This window comes from Vicugna pacos, chromosome 14 (assembly GCF_048564905.1).
Source record: "Vicugna pacos chromosome 14, VicPac4, whole genome shotgun sequence".
Classification (NCBI taxonomy): domain Eukaryota; kingdom Metazoa; phylum Chordata; class Mammalia; order Artiodactyla; family Camelidae; genus Vicugna; species Vicugna pacos.
In genome coordinates this window covers 3,831,901-3,855,568 of record NC_133000.1, presented here as the reverse complement: position 1 = coordinate 3,855,568, position 23,668 = coordinate 3,831,901, and the positions used below count along the sequence as shown (strand labels likewise).

At 44.6% G+C, this 23,668-nt stretch overlaps 1 protein-coding gene across 3 annotated transcripts in view; it reads left to right on the top strand.

Moving 5' to 3' along the window:
• The window catches only part of USP12 (ubiquitin specific peptidase 12), a 67,310-nt gene extending 46,673 nt beyond the window's left edge, over window positions 1-20,637 (top strand). For all 3 annotated transcript variants that reach the window (XM_072976042.1, XM_072976041.1, XM_072976040.1), the window contains 6 exons: window positions 5,048-5,274; window positions 9,317-9,393; window positions 9,510-9,593; window positions 13,865-14,062; window positions 16,091-16,169; window positions 17,478-20,637. In XM_072976042.1, coding sequence (XP_072832143.1) covers window positions 5,048-5,274; window positions 9,317-9,393; window positions 9,510-9,593; window positions 13,865-14,062; window positions 16,091-16,169; window positions 17,478-17,579 — 767 coding nt within the window. In that variant the 3' untranslated portion in view covers window positions 17,580-20,637. The remainder of the gene's footprint in view (window positions 1-5,047; window positions 5,275-9,316; window positions 9,394-9,509; window positions 9,594-13,864; window positions 14,063-16,090; window positions 16,170-17,477) is intronic.
• The last annotated feature ends 3,031 nt before the right edge of the window (window positions 20,638-23,668 follow it).

Genomic DNA, 23,668 nt, shown 5'->3' with positions numbered 1-23,668 from the left:
CATCTTCTCATAAGCTGTGTTTCATTTTCCTATGCTTTAGAAGCAATATTTAATAGAAAAGCACCCCTATTATTGGATGTTGCTGGCTTTTGTATGTTTTGATTTTTTCCCCAATAATTAGTGTAGAGAAGAGTATACAAATCAAAGAGGATTTAATAGGTTATCCATTGCAAAACTCTTCTGAGATTTTACTTGCTGGTTTGTTTTAAATCTCTGGAAAGTATATCACCTGTTTCAGTATTTCCAGTAACTTTAACTGTTGGATTGTAGTTCTTACATCAGTTTACTCCCATGTTATGTTAAAAACGTCACATTCTATATTCTCAGTAGGTATTAGCTCTGTATTGTTTTAACCACTGTTGCTTTATATTAATAGTAGTTTTGATACCCCTTGGAAAGACTCTTTTAATTTCGATAATGGATTTTTGGTTTTGAAACGTTAATTTATGTTAACTGATCATAGCATGAGATGCTGTGGTACCGAGCTCCTATGTAGAGTGTGATAACATTTGTTCCACAAATATGTTGTCTTTGGTGATGCGAACCTGTGGTTGGTTGCACTAAAGATATTATGTGTGGAGCTCCTCCTGTGCCAGGCACCATGCAGGACCAGGAGACAATTGAGGGGGCTGACAAGACAGACAGACAGTTATGAGAAACAGTCCATCTTTGCTGCAAAAAAAGTAAAGCAGGGAAGAGTGGTAGAGAATGAGGGAGCTGCTAATGACGTGAGATCAGAGATTGGAAGTGAGAGGCAAATCATTTGAAGATCCGAGGCAAAACTGTTCCAAGTGGATAGAACAGAAATGGCAGTAGCCCTGAGTGCTTGAAAGGCAGTGAGAAAATTACTGTGGCTGTAGCGGGGTGAGATGAAGGTAAAGTCAGCACGAAAGCAGGGGCCGGCAGCTGGGGGTTACTGTGAAAGCTGCAGGAGGCCACTGGAGGGCTCTGATCTGCAGGAGGAGATCCCGCCGGCTGCGGGGCCCCGCGGTGGGAAGGGGTGCCCGTGGCAGCGCCCGTAGCAGCAGGGAGACCAGCCAGGAGGCCCCTGCAGTGGTGCGGGCAGGGGACGACGGCATCCGTCTAGGATGGCCGACTTCCCGGAGGCTCTCCCTTGTTTGGGAGGATGGACACGCAGGTGGGGGACCTAACTCTGTTGGTGAGGGTTGTCTCAGCTGGAGGGCGGGGTCATCCAGGGTGGGCTTGAGGTCGGACCAGCCAGCTCTTAGCCGTGTGCTTGGTTCACGTCGTTGTTTGCGGCCAAATTTAATTCTTCTCATGTCATCATAAGTGTTTCAACCCCTGTTGTCTGTTCATTCATTCATTTATTCATTCAGGAAATACCATGCACATCTGATACCCTGAGCCCCAGGGACGCAGCAGTGGGAAGGGTCCTGGCTCTTAGGGAACCTGCATGTACACAGCAGCATTTCAGGTGCTCTGCAGAGATACAGACAAATTTGTAAATACATGTTCAAGTGTTGGTCTTCCTCAAGGGAGGAAACGTTCGTTGTTCACAAATAACAGCTGTTAAATAGATTTTAGTATATAATTTCTCGTATTCCTTAATCCATTTTCTCCAAAAGAGCATGAAAGATATTTTTTGTAATGTAAAGCTATCGCTATTTCTGAATTATCAAGAAAACCTAACTTACTCTCAGGCAATGATTTAGTTTTCCTCTTTTTTTGCATGAATGTTGCAGCTGTGGCAGGACTTCAGTAGTTGACACATTTCATGTACGTTTATTAATAATGAACTTGTGTCTCCCCTCCTAGACTGGCAGCTCCTTGGCAGAGGGAGCCCATTCATTTTTGCTCACCTTTGTGTTCCCAGTACTTAATCCAGTCCCTGGCACATAGTAGGTGCTTACTTAAATATTTATTGAGTGAGTGAATAAGTGAGTGAATTTGTTTAATTTGCCACAGCAAGTTTGAAGTCCAAGTTTCCCACTATGCTGCTTAGCAAGAAAGCACCCCTAGGAAAACTAAGAGTTTAGGAATCAGATACAACACAGTTTACAGGACTGTCGTGGGGCCGTTTAGTGGATGTTGTTCTGATGTTTATGGGTCTGGGTTGATGTTTTTAAAACTGTAGTGGCTGCTCTCAGCTTAGGCTCTGCAACGTCAGGCATGTTCAGTATACCATATTTGTAGGAAATGGACCAGATGTTATTTTAACCAAATACTTAGAGTATCTTCTGATTTACTTTGCATCTTATTTCCAGAACATTCAAGTCACTTGAGGTATTTCTGTGAATATGAAGTCATTGTTCTGTGTTGAAAGAACATCTTAAAAAAAAGATATTTCAGGTTTTAAAAAATGAAAACACCTGCACACTTCTGCTTTACTAAAAAGAAGTATTTATTTTGAAAAGCAGGCATATATGCTAAAATAGTTCTTTACCAGGGAAAACTGAGACTGGATTGTGACATGAAGCCAGCACGTAGCGGTCCGCTGCGGTGAGCTACTCATCCGTCACCTTCGCCAGGCCCCCGCAGTGTTTCTGAGATCTTTTTCCTGGTCCTCTCCCATCATCCCTCTTCTGGATTCTCCGTGGCTTTTCCAAGACTTTTCCAATTTGTTCCCACTTTGCTCAAGATCCCTAATCAGCTCTGGCACAGCCTCCTTCCGGCCCTCATCTTAGTGGGCCTCCTGAGGTGGGGGGATCTGGATTGTGACCTGCGGGTAGGTACACGGGGGATGAAAGCTCTTGGTTTTTAAGGGGTTTGCGTGCACTGACAGAAGCCGCCTGGACAGCGACCAGGTCAGTGCAGGAGCGGGGTGGACGGAGACACCGTGGGTCAGGCCGCTGGTGGGGGCGGGGTCAGCTGATGACCGCAGAACCACGAGGGTCAAGGGCAGTCTAGTCGGATATTCCGAGCTTTCTTGATTGAGGGTGAGTTCTTATGTGAAAGTGAAGTGGTTTAGAAGGGGCAGCGGGGAGCTAGAAAATGCCAGAGGTTGAAGCGGTCGGGGGGGGGGTGAGAACAGCAAGCAGCTGGTAGAAGGTGCGCAGGAGGGGCTGGGCAAGAGCCTCCCAGAGCTGAGGGTGGTCGTGGAGAGCAGGAGCCAGGGCTCAGGCAGGGATCCGGGGGTGGGGATTACTGCACTGGGGGCAAGTCAGCGCAATGTTGGCCTTGACGAGTCCAAGGGCTGCACCCCGAGGGTTCTGAGCACAGCTGGGCTTGGTCACAGAGGTGGGGGGACGCCCAGAAGGTTCCTCAGGGGTGCCAGCTGTCTGGCATGTCGGTGGCAGTGCGGTGGCTCCCCCTGTGAGCGGGGAGGGCGGGCAGTGGTGTCAGACGCTCTGGACCCCCTGCCCTGGGGGACAGCAGCCAGTGGACACACCGTGTACCAGATTAAAGGTCCGTTGGCCTTAAGCTGTGCTTAACAGCAGGCCGGTGCTGCAGTGGCGCTTAGGACTCGGCTTCATTGTTCTCCCAAGAATCGACCCCTCGGGGCTGACTCATGGCATGGAAATGAAGTGTGGCTCCAGTGGCGTCCCTGGTGTTGTTGTGTCTGACCTGAGATCCACCAGAGGGATTAAGTAAATTGCTTCCGACTTGCATATAATCGGGGGAGAGCCCTAATGGGGACCCCAACAGTCTTGCTCTCAAACCTGCGCCTTAAATGTGATACTTTTAAAGCCCTTTTTCTTTGAATATTCATAAAAATGAATATTTTCACTTGTTACCATTTTATCTTTATAATAACCTTGCAAAGGAACGTGGTATTCCATTTTATAGACAGGAACATCAGGCCTTGTTGGTTACCATGGGGATGAGTGTTTTTTTTAACCTTTTGAATTTTGTTCTTAGAAATTGCTGATTTCAAGTCCTTTGCCCACTTTGTATTTTCTTTTGTATAAACTCCCTGTGTTGAAGATGATAATAATTTTCAGGTTTCACTGTTTCTGGCTTCTGAAATGATTTCTAATGCATAAAACTTAGTTTTATGGAGTCATATCTGTCGTTCTTCTAAAATGTAATTTTTTATTATTTTTATCTTGGAAGGCTTTCCCTAAATTTTCTTCTCAATTGCTAGTCTGTCATTTAAAAACTGTAAGCGATAATCTTTCTGGAACTTCTAAAATGTGCACTGAGACCACTACCTGGTCAAGAAGCCACAGGCGTCCGAGTGTGGCCAGGTTGTACGACTGCTTTGTGTGTGCTCGGGCTGGACGGTCTAGTTTGAATCCTGGCCCTGACGCTTCCTCACAGCGTGACTCCACCCGCTCTGATCCCATTTCCTCTTTTGTAAAATAGTGTTAATCGTGGTGTCACAGGGTTGTTAAGAAGATGGGGTGAGACCACCCTGCCTCTGAAGTCCTTCCTCTTCAGCCTCGGGGTGTGTGATGTAAGCACAGGGCCAGAGCTTAATCTTAGGACGGTGGTGTTGCCAGCACGCCAGCACGCCAGCACGCCAGCTCTTCGTGTACCCACGGGGGGGCGTTGTGTGGAGTCCCAGATCTCCCCTCTGGAGGCGGCCTTAGCGATTACCTGGATTAGCAGATAATTAGTGAGGCCTTTACTGCCTCACCCTGACTGCCCAGCAGGGCCGCCTGGAGGAGCTCCAGACTTCATCTCTGACTTACTGAGTCAGGTTGTGTACTGGGATGTATGGCCCAGTAATTTATAATTTTAACAACGTTCTCGGGGGTTCTTATGCATCTGGCTTGGCCCTGCCAAGAGGTCGTCCAGCTTCTGCTGTAAACTTGCCACGTTGTACCACGTGTGGAGTAAGATTCGAGGAGCGAGTGGAAAGCAGTTGCTTCTTATCTCCTCGGTGCATCATGTGTGGGGTGGGTTTTGCCCTATTCTCATTGATCAATTACTGTCTTTTTTTTAAGGATTTTCATTCACCATAACTTTATTTTTCCCAGATTCAGTCCTAATTTGTGAAAGATAACCTATTTCTTGTACGCACCTAACGATGCCAAACATTTGTACTTAATTCTGATAGAATGCTAGTCATTCTTTTTTAAATTCAGTTTTTTAATGAAGTTATTAACTCTGAAATAACTCTCTAATAAATTCTTATTTTTAGAGCTTTTTGACAACTACATGCAGCAAGATGCCCACGAATTCCTAAATTACCTGCTAAATACGATTGCTGATATTTTACAAGAAGAGAGGAAGCAGGAAAAACAAAATGGTCGTTTGCCCAACGGGAACATCGACAGTGAGAACAACAGCACAGCGGACCCCACGTGGGTCCACGAGATTTTTCAGGGAACATTAACTAACGAAACCAGGTGTCTTACTTGTGAAACTGTAAGTATGTCATAACACTGTGTATAGAACAGACCTAATCCATGAGAGGTTCTTGGAGGACGGGTGTGAGAGATTGAACTTGAGAGCTGTAATTCCTGAGTGTAAATGGGCATCAAAGACGTCCTTGTCAGGTGAAGGCCCTGTCTGCTTGTTCACAGTGAGCACGGGGATAACAAAAAATACTTACTGCAGCTGGAACTACTGCATTTTCTTTCAGTACAGGAGACCATGAGGCCGTGCTCTAGGAATTGCAGCCTTAGTTAAGCTGATGAGAAACTTGCAGGTCAGGGAGGTGTATTCATTCGTTTTTCCTTTCCCTGCGGTCGCGATCATCCTTACTGTTTGCTGCTGGAATGAACATGGAGGTGCGCTGTGCGCACTCGCGGAGGGGACAGTCCCCGATGAGCAGGGCGCGAGACGCTGGAAGGCTGTCCACAGGTGGGGTTGGGTACCACAGCCCTCCTGCCGGCTGGCGCCTTCCCTTGCTCCCGCGTGAGGAGTGAGCACTCAGACTCTGACTTAACCAGGTGTCCACTGTACTGTGTTCCCAGCTGAGCCAGTCATGTCCCTTGTAGCGTTTCCCTCCTTCAATTCAGGGTCCAGTTTTAGGGTTTAGCAGTTTGCATTGCATGTAGTGACCATGTTTTCTTTAGCCTCCTTCAGTTTGGGACATTTCCAGAGTCATCTCGTTTTATGATATTCACACTGGAAGAATGTTCCCCTCCCCTCCTTCGTAAAATCTAACATTCCTCATACCGAGTTTGTCTGATGTTTCCTTCTCATTTGATGCAAGTTATAGATTCCTGGTGGCATAATTCATAGTTAACGCGTCGTCCTCAGGAGTCCGCCCCTGGGCACACAGTTCCGCCTGACCCTCATTGGTGAGATTGATTTGAACCTCCCACGCACAGTGTTGTTCGGTTCTCCACTTGACCATGACTCTTTTTTATGCCCTTGTAACTGGTAGGCTGACTGTGGGAGACACAGATTCCTTGTTCCTCATTAAAATCTCCCCCAAGATTTAGCGTTCACGGATGATTTTTGCCCAGTCGGTCTTTACTTTACTTTTTAACAGCAGAGGAGAGTGGTGTGGTCCATTGGAAAAGGGAGTCCAAAGCAAGAAAAGGAGGGAGATGTTTTACTGATGTTTGAAAGAACAACATAGTCTACTTGGTTGACTGAGGCAAATAAACTTGTGCTGGCAGAGACTAACAGGGAACCGTCTCTCTTTTTTTTTAATAGACCTAAAAAATACTGAGTGGAAAGTACAGAGAGTTCCCAAATACTGCCCCCACCCCCGTCCACTGTCCCCTAAGAGTAACGTCTTGCATTAGTGATGTACGATATTGATAACATAATTAACCAAAGTCCATAGTTTGCATTAGGGCTCGCTCTTGGTGTTGTCTGTTCTTTGCTTTCTGTTTGTTTGACAAACATATGACGTATCCATCATGACAGTATCGGACAGTAGTTTCACTGCCCTGAAAATCCCCTGTACTCCACCTGCTCTTTCCTCCCTCCTCCGCAGCCCCGGCCACCACTGATTACTTTACTGCCTCCATTGTTTTGCCTTTTCCAGATGCCACATGGTTGGAATCGTAGAGAATGCTGCCTGTTCAGATTGGCTTCTGTCACTTAGCAGTATGTATTTAAGGTTCCTGCGTGTCTTTTCACAGCTTGGTAGCTCATCTCTTTTTATCGCTGAATTATGTTTTATCGTCTGGATGTACCATAGTTTATCCATTCACCTACTGAAGGACATCCAGGTTGCTTCCAAGTTTTGGTAATAGTGGATAAAGTTGCTATAAACACGCGTGTGCAGGTTTTTGTGTGGACATAAGTTTTCAACTCCTTTGGTTAGCACTGAGGAGTGCAGTTGCTGGACCGTGCGGTACACAGCACGTTCAGTTTTGGAAGGAACTACCAGACAGTCTTCCAGGGTGACTGGACCATCGTGCGTCCCCACCAGTGATGAAGGGGAGTTCCTGTTGCTCCGTACCTTGTCAGCATGCGCTGTTGTCAGGGTTTTGAATTTGGCGATTCTAATATACTAGTAGTGGTATCTCTTGTTTTAATTTGCATTTCCCTATGACATACGACAGGAGACATCTTTCATAGGCTTATCTGCCATCGGAGTATCTTCTTTGGTGAGGTGTCTGTGCTGTCTTTGGTCCATTTTAAAACTGGGTTGTTTGTTTTCCTGTTGTTGAGTTTTAAGAGTTCTTTGTGTATTTTGGATACCAGTCCTTTGTCAGACGTGTCTTATGCAGAGATTTTCTCCCAGTTAGTGGCTTGTCTTATCTTAAACGGTTAAGAGATACAGTCTTTGGCAGATCAGAAGTTTCTGATGTTTTAATTTAAAATTTTTTATTTTAATAAAGTCCAGTTTTTCCTTCATGGAAATGCTTTTGATGTTCTTTAAATGCTGTTATTGGTTGTTGTACTGAAAAAGTTGTCAGTAAGCCCAAGGTCACCTGGATTTTCTCCTGTTACTCTTCTGAGACTTTGCACAGAGTCCACTGGCCATCCTTGTCAGTGCCCAGATACCACTAGTAGACTCCTAGTGACCTTTATCCCATCTTCACGGGGTCCCGCTGTGGCCTGGGATGTATCCTGACAGATGCCTCCCAAGAATTAAGGGTGTGAATTGCTGCTTATTTCTTGCCGCCTCTCACTCTGTGTGGGGAGGGCTGTGTTCCATTTTCATTACCACCTGTGCTGACGACCGCCCAGCCCCAGTCTCCAGCCTGGACTTCTTCATTGAGTCTGTATCTCCCAGATGCCGAGTGTCCAGCAACAACCAGACATCAACCAGTGTTTGGAAACAGTTTTGAACTTAAGTACTGCTGCACGTGGTGATCAACCGGCGCCAGCACAGTGGTAACCGCAGACATAGTGACCCACTTGCATCTGGGGCATCTAGAACATCCTTATGTCAGGGTTTTAATGTTACCATAAGGTGAACATTTCAAGTGAAGACCCCCGAGGCAGTGAGTGTCTGAGAAGCACAGAGCGCATTCTGAGAAGCACTAGACTCTCCTGTTTCTCTGTTTCTCTTTAGCCCGTTCTGGCTTGAGCCTGCCTCCACCAGACTGTCCCGTCTGCCTCCTCACTTTGCGACAAAACTGGGTGAATTGTTTTTCCTGAAGCACATCGCATTCTCTTGCCTTTCTTGATTGTCTTTCTTCCCCTTTTTCCCGGAGTCTTTTGAGACCCACATGACTTACCTTCCAGTGTCACTATACCTTGTATACACGACACTCTCGTGTACTCATATTTGCGTCAGCCTGTAATATATAGCCACGTAATCGATCACAGGTTAATGATCCTGAGCCGATAACCTTGATGCAGGGTGGAAGCAGGAAAGCACTGGCTCGGTGGGTGACTTGCGGGCGGGAGGCTCGGGGAAGCGAGAAGGACATCACTCCTATTGTGTCAGGTCCCCGCGTGCGTCTTCAGTGGGGGGACAGCCAGGGAGGGTGACGTCTGAGGTTCTCTCCTCCTCCTGTTCAAATGAATGAGTGATAATGTTATTTTTTACAAGATGATTTTTTCCATAATTCAAGCAAGACGTTAAATTGGAGGCGGGGTGATAAAGGAAGGTCATAAGTGAAGATTGTAGTCTGGCATTTTGGGCTAGGTTTTTTCCTTAAATGTGATAAAACAGTACAGATACCATGTCCTTTACCAAACACCCCCATTCAGTCTTGTCCTGTGTTTTTAAGAATCAGTGTATATAGTACAGTTTGTGCTTTCCCGTAATACCAGATTAGGGGAAGTAATGGAATTTCATGTCACACTTGCCTTTGCCAGTAAGAGAATTAGCCACAGGTGCACTTTGGTGTTCACTTCTGCATAAGATGAGAGTCATTTGTTTGGTGTTCTTTTGGGTAACTTAAATCAAGTCGTTTTCTTTTACACGTGAGGAAACAGAATTCTTTATATACTTACTACTAATGATAGGATGCATTTCATTCTGTCGTTTTGGATCAGTGATTTATTGATGTTTCAAGAAATCAAAGGCAGTTCCCTGTTTTTACAGATAAGCAGCAAAGATGAAGATTTTTTAGACCTTTCTGTTGACGTGGAACAAAACACATCCATTACTCACTGCCTGAGGTAAGCGTGGGGTTATCTGTTTTGACGTTTCCTGAGTCTCTTGGGTTTAGAATATTTTAAGATGAACGCGTACATTCTGGTATAGACGGAATTAACGTATTTTGAATTTTACACAGAGGTTTCAGCAACACAGAAACGCTCTGCAGTGAATACAAGTATTACTGTGAAGAGTGTCGCAGCAAGCAGGAAGCACACAAACGGTAATGGAGTTTCCCGAAACTCGCGGCGGTTCTTTGGCGGTGGGTGTGTAGACGGGCTTTTCCAGCTGGAAGGGAACTGGGCGGCTACATGAGTAACGTGCGCCACTGTGTCACCAGCAGTTAGGACTCGTTAGGTGATTGCTGGATAAACAAAACCAGCTCTGTGCCCGCGGGTGATCTTCTGCAGAAGCCAGCACAGTTCAGATGCTCGCTTTGAAGCTCCCCTGACTGTGAACTTCTCCTCGGCGAGGAAGGAAGAGGGGAAAGCACTTTGCTCAGCCCCCGGCCCCAGTTTCCACCCGTTCCTGCGTGGGATTTTGTGCCCTCTCTTAGGATACTGTTACAGAGACTGTGTTTTGGTGTCGGGAAATGGACTCTTCGTCCTCATCCTGATGATTTTACTTTTTATTTTGAAACAACGGCAAACTCTGAAAGGCTGCGTGGGCAGCGCCAGGAGCGCTCTTTTACCCCAAGCCGTTTGGGAGTTCCTGCCGTGATGCCCGTGACCCGCGGACGTTCGGCAGCTGTTTGCTGCCAGCAAGGAAGTTTTCCCCTTACCCTGTCCATCCAGGCCAGGAAGCAGCACTGACGTGTTCCTGGGACCACAGGCCTTGTTTTAGTCTCCCCAGATGTCCCGGGAGCGTCCTCTGTAGAGGAAAGTGTCCATCCCGACCCACAGGCGGCATCTGGCATTCATGTCTCTTTAGTCTTCTTATATCAGGACAATTCCGTAGTCTCTTCTTGACTTTCTTTGTCTTGACACTTGAAAGCAATGAGTTATTTTGCAGAATGTCTTCCTTTGGGTTCATCTCATGTTTTCCTGTGATCAGGTTCAAGCTGTGTGTTTGGGGCCGAGTCACACAAAAGTGGTGCTGTGTTCTTGTTTAAATGGTGCGCGATTTTGTCCTGTGTTGGGTCCCCAGCACCACTCGGTGCTGGATTTGGTGATACACTAGAAGGACTCTCGGGACTCAGCGTGTACAGTCGTGCTCACGGCTAAGATTTCTTACAGGGAAAGGTGACGAGTACAGTCAGCAGAGGGAAGCCAGCAAGCTTCCAAGAGTCCTGTCCCAGTTGGGGGACAGTGGGCGCACTCCCTAGATCACACTTCCAGATGCCAGCCAAGGACCACCCGTGCAAGCAGGTCTTTCTAAGGAGAGTCTGAAGCCTGCAGAGACATCTGCAGGGAAGCTTGTAGTCCGGGGTTTCCCGGTGGGGCTCAGCTGAAGCTGCCCTGGGTGGGTGGTGCCTGAGGCAGGAGACTGACGCCCGCCCCGGGAGCACCGCCTTGGTAAATCCCAGGCAGACGTCTGGGCTCAGGGTCTGCTTCCGGGGACTAGGAGCACCTGCTTCCTCGTCACCCTGCTCCCTCCACCCCATTGTGGTGCCGCTGCAGTCGTTTGAGTTTGAAACCTGGCCTCATGACAGGTACTCTGATTAGGTTGGAAGAAGACAAGCTTGTTTTTAAAAATTGCATTGCTCAGCATACGTTTGGTGCAGAGAGCTAACATTTCTGGGAAATTTAAGTTGGGGTGATGGTGCTTTTGTTTGGGAGGAAACCTATGCTGTACTAATTTTTTTAAATGCCCCTTACATGTTTATTATTACTTTATTAATTTTAGGAAGTATAAAGAAATCTGCTTTATTTTTACTGTTACTGATTTTTCAAAACAACTTGAGGTAAAACATTGTCAGTACACTTAGTATAATTATCACTGCATCACCAGGTGGGTCTGTGTTGCTGGATTCAGTTTGCTCTCATTTTGCTGAGGGAGTTCACGTCTGTGGACCATCAGGAGGCGTGCTGCTCTGCAGTTTCACCCGCCTGTGGCCCTTCGCCGCGTTTGGTGGTGGGTGGTCGCTGGCCCCAGCGACCTGCGGGGGTCGCTCCTTCTCCTCTTTGATGGAAGAGTTTGTGCAGGACAGGTTTTCTTTCTTAAACGTTGCTAGAACCCACCAGGGAGGTGATTTGGTCCAGTTGTTTCCTTTGAAAAGAAGAGTTTTTTATTACAAATGGATGCAGGACTATTGTTTATTTATTTATCTATTTATCCGTTTTTTAGTGGGGAGGTAATTTGGTTTATTTACTTATTTTTTAATGAGATGCTGGGATTGAACCCAAGAGCGCATGCATGCTAAGCACGCACTCTGCCACTTGAGCTGTATCCTCCCCCACCTTGCTGTTTCTTGCTTTAGTTTTGGTGAGTTGTGTTTTTTGAAGGAATTTGTCCATTTTATCTAAGTTATCTAATATAAAGTTATTCATAATATTTCCTTATAGCTTGCTTTCTTTATTTTTTAACTTATTATTTTGAAATGAGTTAGGGTCACAGGAAGTTGTAAACGTGGCACAGGGAGAAGTCAGGAGATAAGTGTACCACCGTCCTCAGAGTCCCCCACGGGCGTCATCTTGCGTGAGGATGGGACAAGACCAGAGCCAGGGAGCCGGCCTCGCTCCAGCCCATAGACCTCACTCACGGTTCACCAGTCTTGCTCGTGTGTGTGTGCACATGTGTGTGTGTAGTTCTGTGCCATTGTATCCCATGCGGGTTCATGTGACCACCATGGCAGTCAAGGTAAGAGCTGTCCCGTCTCCCTTGTTAAATAGCCACACGCAGCACCCGTGCTGCCCCCGCGCCCCCCCCCGCAGTCACGCGTCTCGGCTCCGTCTCTATGGTGTTGTCACGTTAGGGTGCCATGTGAATGGTATCTTGTAGTGTGTGCGTAGTATGTTAACTTTTGAGATTGGGTTTCTTCGCTGGGCATAATCCCCTGAGATGTGTTCAAGTGGTTACATGTATCAACATTTCATTCCTTTTTATTTAAGCTGAGTAGTCTCCCAAGCACTTCAGAATCTGTAGTAATAGCCTATCTTTAATTTCTGATACTGACTATGTGTGTTTTCTCTTTTCCTTGATTACCCTTGCTAGAATTTTATAGCTTTTAATGCTGTGAATCTCTATTTTTGTTTTCAATTTCATTGATTTGTTTCCCTTTTGTTATTTTATTATTTCTGTGTACTTTGAGTTTTAGCCCCTTCTTTCCTGGCTTCTTAAGGTAGAAACTTAGATTTTAAACCTTTTCTTTTCTAATTTAAATGTTTAAAGCTATAAATTTCCCTCTAAATATTGCTTTAGCTGTGTCCTCACAAATTTTAACGTGTCATATTTGCATTATGCATTTCAACATCTGTTTCAATTTCCCTTGTGATTTTTTTCTCTTTGTGGATTATTTAGAAGTATATAGCTTAGTTTCTGTATTTCAGGGGTTTTATAAATATTCTTTGTTTTTTATTTTTGTCAGAGAACATATTCTGTGATTTCTGTCTTCTGGAATTTGTTGAGACTGGTATAAATTATGAAAAGTGTTTTGCTCCACTGAGCACATACAGGATTCAGTTCTGTAGTGTTCATCAGGTACCTGCCATGTGCCAGGCCTATTGCTCACAGTGGAGAAGTAGAATGAAAGAGATGGCTGCTGTCCGCCCAGAGTCCTGGCCCTGAGAGAAGAGAAAGACCCATGATCATCTGGGTGCTTTGTAGTGTAATAAACTGCACAGATACAGAGTGGATCTGCGAAGTGCGGATGGAGGGTGGAGAACAGTTACTTGTGCCGGAAGGTAGAACGTGTGAGCTGAGTCTTCTGAGGGGAGACTTGTGTGGTGAGGTGGGGCAGCGAAGGCCTCCCGGGAGGGGCGGTTGGAAGGGCTCCAGGCTGTTCCAGGACCCACGCAGGCAGCACCTTTCAGGGGGAGCTGTGTCTTACCTCTGGCAAACAGATGCCTTCAGTGGGACGGTCTTTAATGCTTTTCTTGCTGTCTCCTGTTCTCAGTCTTCAGAATGATATAGATGAATAGGACAAATGGATCCCAGTCTCCCCTCACATCCAAAGGAATTAGCAGCTTTCAGGCACTGGTTTTTCCTCCACCAGCCATAGGCTTCACGTGCATTTAGCCTTAATGTAAAGGACCCGTATTTCAGAAATGCAGATTTCTCCACAGAGGACTGTCCCGCTCCGACTGTGCGGAGCCGCACCGAGTGCTGCCTCACATGATGTGCTTTGGTGGTGATGATGGTTTTGGGGTCATCTGAAGACTTGCGGAGTGTTGCTTTCCCAGTGTAAAAGTAATGGGTGGAAATATGCAAAAGTGGGCAGTGCTGGGCTGTTAAAACTGACCGTCAGCTGTCAGCTGAATCATAAAGTTTGACAGTTCTTTTAAGGACATGGCGAATGTCTCATGGGAAATTCTGTTCTCATGTCTATTTTAATAGGATGAAAGTTAAAAAGCTGCCCATGATTTTAGCTCTGCATCTGAAAAGATTTAAATACATGGATCAACTTCATCGATACACAAAACTTTCTTACCGAGTAGTTTTTCCTTTAGAACTTCGTCTATTTAACACTTCAGGCGACGCAACCAATCCTGACAGAATGTACGACCTCGTTGCCGTCGTGGTTCACTGTGGCAGGTACGGGGTGCTGGGGGGTGCGGCTGCTCCTGAGCGCCGATGCTCAGTGGCGGGGTGGATGCTGTGGGGCAGCACGGATGTCTGTGGGCGCAGATGCTCGTCGGGGGAGGTGCTGGGTCGCAGGGCAGTGCACGTTCAGGACACTCATGGGGACTCGGTGTGGGCCTTTCAGGGGTCTTGTATCCTTCAGTGCTGTCACACTAAGATAAGTTTATTTCAGATAGGAAACATCTTACCATTTCCTCCTCCTAAGTTTTATATATGAATATAGTGTGTTATTGTCTGGATTTGATGTTTTATTCTTATTATTTAAATATTACTCTGAGAATTTTTAAGTCCTGTTTTTCATTTCCTTTTTTTCTTGATTGTTGGTAAATAACAAAACAAAACAAAACAATGCTGCTTAAAGAAATTTTACAAAATCAGTGATTTCTGAGATTGATTGGGTATATTCATCATGTTAATGGTTGTGAAAAACACTAAAAACGCTTCGGAGATAGTCTTCAAAGTCAAGTTCTCTAGTTTTACGAATCCGTGTGTTTATTTCCCACTGGCCAGTTTAGTGTACTGTCTCACTCTGTAGATCTTAACTTATAAAATAGCTCAGAAAACTCTCAGACCGGAATAGCGTTTCTATTTGGAACACGCAGTCCTCCTTGACCATTCAGAATTTCCTGTAATAACTGTGAAACAGGGCCCTCCGGCTTTCCCCTGGGTTTGGGGGAACTTGTACTAGCAGCTTGTTTTCTCCAACGGAAAACACCCCAGCCTCTCAGTTGCTGCCCCCCAGCTTTCTGCTCAGCACAGCACTTAGGGAGTCGGTTCCTGGCCTAGTCTGTCACCTCCGTGGTCCGTGTCAGCCTGGCTCCTGGCTCTTGCCATCAGTAATAACCTTTCTTTCCCATTTTTGGAGCATTCAGTTTCTAAACTAAGAGTGATGACATCTGAGCAGAGGAAAACAGTATCAGATAACTTGCAGAACCTTGGTGCAGTGATCAGACCAGAGGTTTATGTTAGCTTAAAAGCTTTGTTTTTTCTGTTTTTTAAGTTTTGAGGTATTTTCCTCTATAGTGAAAAAGTGCTCTTGTTTGTGTCATTTTGTCGCCTCAGATACTCAACTACAGGGTCAAAGATCGGAAACGTACGAAACTTGGAGGTGGCTTATTCTAGTACCTGAGGTTGCTACTTTTAAAATAGTATTCATCATAAAGAATAACTTGTTGAAAATTATTTCAAATTCTATAATAAAATTGTGATAGAATTATAACTTAATAAAAATAATGTATCAGCTTTTATAACGAGTCATACTTAAACTGGGAGAGATTACAATCTTTGACATGTTCTTTATAAAGAATTTCTTGTAAGAGAAATAATTCCACCTTTATTTTTACACATTTCTGTATTTCTGTATTCCATATTTGTTTAAAATGAGATTCAGAGGCTATTATAATAATTATAATGGGGTTAAGGGTTAAATACTTAAGTATAGCACTAATAATACTAAAAAAGTCATTTGTTTAAAGAAGTTTATGAAGTTCAAGCTTGATTTCAGAAGCATGGATTCGATATCTTTGCTTTTTCAAGCATCACATGGGATCCTTCCTTAAGAGGAAAACTATTGCCAAGGGAATAAGACTCAGAAATAGTTCTACCTGCCTTGTTTTGTAGTTTAATTCAGCATGCTCTGCTCACAAAACGCTAGAAATTTTTATTTAAATTTTCATAAAAGCAAATGTGAAAATTACTTCAAAAAGTAATAATTTTAAAAGGCAGCAAAGAATGTTAATAGTGTAGCTCTGTATAGATAGAATACTGGCTGTAGCCCTCAAAGTGAGAACCAGTTGCTTGGTGGTTAAAATTGAACGCCAGTTCACATCCGTGTAACTTGATCTTTTGGGGGAAAGACCAGAAAAGGAGTATTTTTATCTGCTTGAGTTTTTCTCCTTTATGGAACATGAAATTTAGGGCATAGAAGAGAAATATTGGTAAACATTGTGTGAAATGAGCTTTTCTTTCTCTTTGTTTCAGTGGTCCCAATCGAGGCCATTATATTGCAATAGTTAAGAGTCATGACTTTTGGTTATTGTTTGATGACGACATTGTAGAAGTAAGTAGCTTTCTGATTTCTTATTTTTCTTGGAAGTTGTGCGTGTATTTTGCTCTTCACTTTTTTCTACCAGCTTCTCACTTGCACAGGACAGGTGATAAAAGTTAGACAGGTGTCTGGGTCTTCAGACTGTGGTATGATTCTTACTTCTTACTTCCAGTCCCAGTGCTGGAATGGTCAGCTGTCTTTGAAAACATTTAGAGTAAAAGAAGGGAAATCTTTCAACAACAGAGCTAGTTAAAAAAAATCATTATTAAAAATAATTTATTGAGCTGTAAGACACAGTAAAGTATGCAAATCTTAAGCAACAACTTGAAATTTTACATGTGGATGCACACGTGTGTATACACACACACGTAGCCACCGTCCAGATCAAGACGTAGGACGTTTTAGGGTGAGGGTAGAGCTCAAGTAGCAGAGAGCATGCTTATCATGCATGAGGTCCTGGGTTCAACCCCCAGTACCTCCTCTAAGAATAAATAACCCGAATTTACCTCCCCCCACCAAAAAAAAAAAAAAAAAGATGTAGTACGTTTTCAACACCCCAGCAAAAAGCTCCCCTTTTCCTCTTGCTGGTCCATACTCACCATTTTCGTGCCTTCCCCACCACCCGCTGGGAGCCACTATTTTGAGTTTTATTATTATGATTCATTTTGCCTGTGTTGAATATAAGTGGACTCATCCAGTGCGACTGCTTTTGTGTCTAGCTTTTTACACTCATCATAATGTCAATGCAGTTCTTACTCTTATTGCCTGCAGTAGTGGTTCTTTCTTACTGCTTTGTAATTTTGTAATTTAATGGTACAAATGTACCAAGTTAGAAATTTGGCTTTCTGTCTATTATTGACTATTACAAGTAAAACTACCTCAATTATCCTCGTGTGAGTCTTTTGCTGGATATACGCACTCATTTTGGGGGTATATATTAGATTGGACCATATGAAATTGCCATTTTTGTAGGTTCCAAATGGTTGGCAATTAGTAGTTTCCTATAATTCAGCCTATATCTAGGAGTAGAATCACTGGATCAGAGGGTAACTGAATGTTCAGCTTTTGAAAATCACGCTAAACGTTTTCCGCAGTGTCAGTGCTGTTTGACATCCCTGCCGGCTGTATGCAGAAGTTCCATTCGTTCTGTGTTCTCGCCAGCACTGGGAATCAGCCATCTTTTAGCCATTCTGGTTGTACAGAGCTGTTTTATAAATGAGAAAATGAAAGGCATTATTTTAAGAAATGTCGAAGATTTTACTGGATTTCAGCAGTTCATAGAGGTCATTTTTGTACTAATGTGTGTGTTTTCCCTCGCAGAAAATAGATGCACAAGCTATTGAAGAATTCTACGGGTTGACCTCAGATATCTCAAAGAACTCTGAGTCTGGCTACATCCTTTTCTACCAGTCCCGGGACTGAGGGAACCGTGACGGAGAGAGACTTTCTGCCTCATTTCTTCTCTGGTTGTTTGGGAAAGGATCAAGCACTGATTTTTCACGCAAAGAGAAATGCAGGAAGCTCAGGGGGCAGTGGCACACTTTGCACACAATAAAGCAAAGGCTGTGGCTTGGCAGGCTCTTCCTATCACGGTAGTTGATTGATTTGCTCAGGTATCGTGCTGTCTGCGCACTTCCATGCAACAAGGAAGCGAAATCAGAGATACCAGCTCCTCTTGTAAAACAGCCTTCCAGTAATTGACATGCATTTTCTCTTCATTAATTGCACCAATACTGATTGAACTCCTTGGGGTGCAGCGGAAAGAGCAGGAGTCTGTGCGAGGTTGAACGGATGATTGCGGGAGGTGACACTGAACACACGGCACACGTTTGCCTGGGTTCAACACGGAGAGGAGGAGTATCAGGTGGTCTTTTCAAGCGTAAACCACAAACACTTTTGGGCCCAACACTTGCAGTTGCCCTTCCTGATGTAAAGAAGCTAACAGGTATTAGAATCCAGTGTCAGGAAGACAAATACGTTTGCTTCTCTGAAGAAGCTTATAATAATATACAGTGTATGTGTATCTAGGGAACAATTGGTCAAGAGTGGCTTTTTGTTTCCCCAAGGGGAAAGACTGGCTTTGTAATTACAATTTTTTTCCTTATTTATTTTACTTAAAACTGGTAGAGTCTAAGTATTGTATGAAGTGCCCATGATTCTGTCAGTAAGTTTGAGCATATTTTTATTAGTTTTTGTCAGTTTAACTAATCCTTTTGTTTGTTTCTATTTTTAAGGTGAATTTTAAACTCGATATTTTAAATTGTAAGTTACTTTAAGAAAACTTGCAGTGAGAGGAGGTAAATATTCTTTTTCAGGAGGAACTGATATCTCTGGCTAAATATTTGTCCTAGTTGTCAGTCAGTCATTTTATTCTGCTTTAATTTCAGTAAAATAAACAACTATCAGAAATCCCCTGTAGCCGTGGGAGCGATCAGAGGAGCCCTGGCGCGGTGCTGGCGGGCGGGCCTTGAGGGTTCTTAAATACTCTTTCAGGTTGAGGCCACGTCTTGAAAATCGCTGTCAGAGCAGGTAGGTTGTTTCTGCGTGTTCTCCACCCTGGAAGGCAGTGAGCCCTCCTAACCCCAGCGCCGGCGGAGCTAGCAGACCCCGTGAGGAGGACATTCTGACGAGGCTGACCAGGAGGACTGTGAAAGCAGGTCCTTGTTCTCCCTCCCACCTTTACAAATCTTACCGGAAGGGTGCTCAGAAGTTCAACTTTATGTTTGCAAAGGCTTCATTCTGCTGGGGTTTGAGGAAGTAATATACGTGATGTAAAATGTCTGTCAACCATTGCAGTTGACTGTTTCCATGCATCAGTAAGTTGCCTGACAGTGGCCGAATGTAACTTGCAGAAAATAATTGAATATATCGTCAAAAGAATAGCAGTCAGGTCTTCGATGTTCTTTATCCAAGTCTTTTCAGGCAGTAATCTTTTTTTCAAATTGCTGTAATTTTCTAAACTTATTTTACTAATACTGTTGAATCTCAGAAACAAACAACAAAAAAGAATGTTTTGTCTGCTGCTATTATTAACATTTATTATCTGTATCTTTTAGCTCAGGAAATGACTTCACCTATTCGTTCCGTGAATAGATCTTCAACAGGGTCACTTAGCTAATTGGGCTGTCTAAACAGATGTGCCGGGAGAAAAATATGATGTATTTTGACAGATTGCTTTTTAAGATACAGTTTCTAAAGCCTTACCCTGGCTGGACTGGTTTTGTACAAACCACGTGGCCCACCAGATCTACCAACATTACACACAGAATCACAGCCAAGAGTGTGGGCAAGGTCATAGCTGCAGAGATGGATGCATTTTTTTATTTTGAGGGCTTAAAATTGCCTTGGAATTGGAAGCTTTGTTTCAGTACAGAGGTGAGGCGTACGGGAAGCTGAACCAGTTTTCACTTGCACTGGGGCTGCAGCACGTGTGAGAAAGATAGATGAAGTCATTTGCATAAAGGTACAGCATTGGGATACTGTGCTGTTTGTTTTTACATTTCACATTAAAAATATATATACAGTAAAGTAAAATCCAAGGTTAAATTTCCTATTAAAGCAAGTTATAGCATTTTTACTGAGTTCCATGGTAGTCGCACACTGTTCACATCTACACCTTGTTTAACAGTCTGACCTGTCAGGGGAGGGACTCTGGGGTGATGGTTCCCAATTTACTTCTTACTCTTGGTGCAGCTGCATCTACGTAAAATGTTTTGAAGTTTATCAGAAACTCAGTATACTTTAAAAATGTATAGGGTTAGGGTTGGGGGGGGGATGTAGATACAGTAAGGAAGGCAAGTGGCCCACAGAGAGCGCGCCGCGAGGCTGTGTGGAGGTTGACTGTGCCGGGAAGGAGGGGCGGGTCTCGTTGTGCATGGTGGCTGAGTGCTGTCTAGCGGTGTACATGTTTGTTGGGATGGCTGTCCCATATTTTGTATATTGGAATAAAAATTTCTATAAATTATCATAACTGAAAGTAAATATTCTAAATTAAGTCTCGCTTCTAAGTCACACAGCTTCTGTCTTGGAAACTTGAGATTGCTCAAGACAGGAGCCGTGAGACTTTAGGCAAAGGGAAGGGGGTGTGTAATATATGGGTCTTGTTGCCTCTAACCATCAGTGTAGGGTGTTTTCTTTCCTTGATGGCAGTAGGAAGACCTCACTTTCATAACATACTACTCTTGATACTTTCTTTAAAGATACTTTTCATTAAAGATTCTCTCATGAGGTATTTACCTGGGAGCTGGGAGGCTAAAGCGCTCAGGTCCTGGCTCTTCAGTGAATTTAACTGTGTGACCTTGGGCAAGTCACTTAACCTCTCTGTGTTTCAGTCTCCCTATCTTGTAAAATGGGAGTAACACCTACCTCACAGGGTTGTTGTGGGGATTAATTAGATATAATGTCTGTAAAGCATCTAAGGTTCTTGAAGAAGGCGCTATATAAATACAAAATAATATCTATTAAAGTTGGTTTATTTGTGCTTGTGGGGTTTTGTGTGTTTTTTCCTTTTTTCCTAAAATGCATTTGCGAAATAGAAGTATATACTTTGGAAATTGTCTTACTGCTTTTGCTCATTTTTCTTCTCCAAAGAGATTTTCCCAGAACACATCTTATGTGTGTAGAACAGCATTCCATATGTGCCTGTGTTTAATCAGCACGTACCTTGCGTTTAATTTTCTTTGTGTAGTAGCACTGCCTTTCCGAAAATCCCAAATTTAAAGATTTAGAGTTACGGACTCTTAGAGGACAAAATACCTTAAAAGTCACTGTCCCTGGTGCCCCTCTTCCCTTCCAGGCAGCAATTCCTCCTGTAAAGTCGGCTCATGAACTTCAGAACCTGAAGGGCGCCTCATTGTTGAGGGACTCAGTCACCATTTCTTTAACCTTCACCGTTCTTGGGAACCCTGGCCGGGAAGCACTCTCGTTTGTTCACGTGTCTAAAGGGGTGTCTCGGAGTAAACGCAGAAATGGGGGGGCCAGACTGTCGTGGGAGCCGAGGACTGCGTTCTGTTTTCTGACTTGAGTGTGATAGGCCCTGTGCCCAGCATTCCACATTTTTTAAAGATGTTCACCTTGAAGACAGCGTGTCCCTGAAGTCTGATGTCCTCATTTGACAAGAGAGGAAACAGGCTCTTCAGAGGGTCAGCGATCTTTCCCGAAGTCGCTCAGCTGGAAAGCAGGCGGTCCAGGCGTCCATCAGGTCTGATCTCATGGCCACGCCCTTACCCTGTGTTTCCCTCTGGAAAGTTCCTAGATTACGCTCAGGAATTCTCCCTCAAGTGAGTGCTGTGGAGCCCTGACTCCTGAGAAAACAAGCCTGCACTAGTCTGTGTCATGTGTCACTTACTACAGTCGCCCTAAAAATGGGTTCATTTCTTAAATCTCCTTGCCTGCTGTCAGTGCTTCGCCCCATAGTTAAACTGATGTAGGACTTAATGCAAACTCCATACCTCCCAATTATTTTCAAATAAGCAAAACTCTTTTTACAATTGAAGTACAGTCACAGTGTATCAATTTCTGAGCACAATGTCCAGTCATACATAACATACATACATTTGTAAGAAAAACTCTTATGATCAAGAAAAACTACCATTATCCTGATAAATCACTTCCAAATCTAGATAATTTGCAGACTCACTGGGGGAATTTAACAAATGTTCAGATTCCTGAGATACATCCCCGAAGGTTTTGACTCACAGGAGGTGAGGAATCTAGTTCTCAAAGGCTCCCAGATGATTCTTGCCATCCAGGTTTGGACCTGTCCCCGTAACTCGTCTGAAGATCCGTGTCATATTTCTTCTATAAGGTTGCTGCCATTGTGGAGTTGACCTGCTAGGAGTGTTGTCAAAAAAACAAATTACCTGAGGGATGGTCGCCGGAAGCTTAAGAGGGGTTGGAACACTGGTCTTTACATACAGCGTTGGAAAGGTTGCCACCTGGAGGATGCTTTGCTTCTAGGGTGAGCTGGCGTGCAATGAGAGGGCAGAGGCCGCGGTGCGGGCGGGGCGGAGCTTTCTGATTGCTGGGCAGTGAGGAGCTGAGAAAGGAAGGGTCCAGCTGATGCACTAGACCATTGGCAGGTGGGGTGTCTAGACCGGCTCTGGGGTGGTGCTGGAGAAACTTCAGCTTCTTAGATGAGGTGGCAGGGACAGAGGGCAAGTGGAAGCCGTATCTTCCAGGTCAGGGCTTATATATAGTCCACGTCCCACTGCCCTCTGTCTTTTAAAATAGTTGGACATGGAGCGCCACCATTTACTACAGGAAAAATTTAAATGGCACTGGTCATTAGGATGGGAACCGTCCTCTCACCTGTCCCTGACTTGAAAAGAGGGAGGTGGGTTGAACAAAACACACTGGTCTCAAGGTTTTGCGTGGCGGAAGCTGAGTTTATGTTGCCTGCCGTTTGAGCAGGCAGGACGCCTTGGGTGAATCTGCCCTGCCTGAAAAAGGTCACTCCGCCTTGTCAGGTCCTCTCTGATGAACACGCAGGTTCTGTAGATTTAGGAACCCCTGCGTTGTGGCCCACTTGACAGAAGACACTAAAAAGTGACAGAGGGGTGACTGTCCACCTTGGGCGATCGTGCCATACTGTCTGTGCACGTGCTGGGATGGTAGGTGCAATGACTGGTGTGTTTGTAACCTATTTACAGAAACTTTTGTTTGATGGTAGCTTTTTCCCGTCAGGAAGAAACCATTTTCCAAATGGTGTTTGTTTTAGGAAGCAAAAATGAATGTTTTCTTGGCTGGACTTTAGCTGGCTAGTTTTTAATAACCTGCCAGAGTGTTGCACTTATTTTAAGGGAAAAAAAATGATAGAATGATGAAGAAAGTAGATGTACACAACTGCCTGTCAGTGGTTTAGACGGTTGGGTGGGAAGCTTCAGAAAACATCACTTCAGATAAGCGTCTTACCTACCTTCCCAGCATCACGTGTATTTATCATCCTAAAAGCTGTCTCGGGGGTTGTGCTCTGCCCAACAGATATATTTAAAAAAAATTTTTGTTGTGAACACAGAAAACGGGCAACGTGGTGTCTGGAGTTACGTGCATCATATGGACTATTTTACTGTATCTTACGCTATGGATTAGAACTGGTTTCAAATTACATTGATTTGCTGAATGCAAAGTTACAAACTGAGAGAAGGTTTATGATCCTACACCGAAGCAGGCAGGCGAAGGTGGAAAGATTCGTGCATTTGGAAGGAAATCCCAGCCTGAGGTGTAGAGAAGGGTTTGGAGGGAACGGAGTGGGCGATGAAGCTCTGGGTGGGGGCAGGATTTGGCCACGGGCTGGCTGGTAGGGGTGAGAGGAAGGCACGGCTAGGAAGATAGAAGCCTGCTGAGGACCCAGGAGGAGACCAGGCTTGGGGGTAGATCACGTACTTCACGGGATGGCTGTTCCACGGTTTCTTTACAAGCATCTGCTTTTAATAAACTCGCACGTTGCCTGGCAGTTTGGGGAGGTCAAGCCGTGATGGCCAGGGAATCACTGGAATTCACGTGCTCGGATC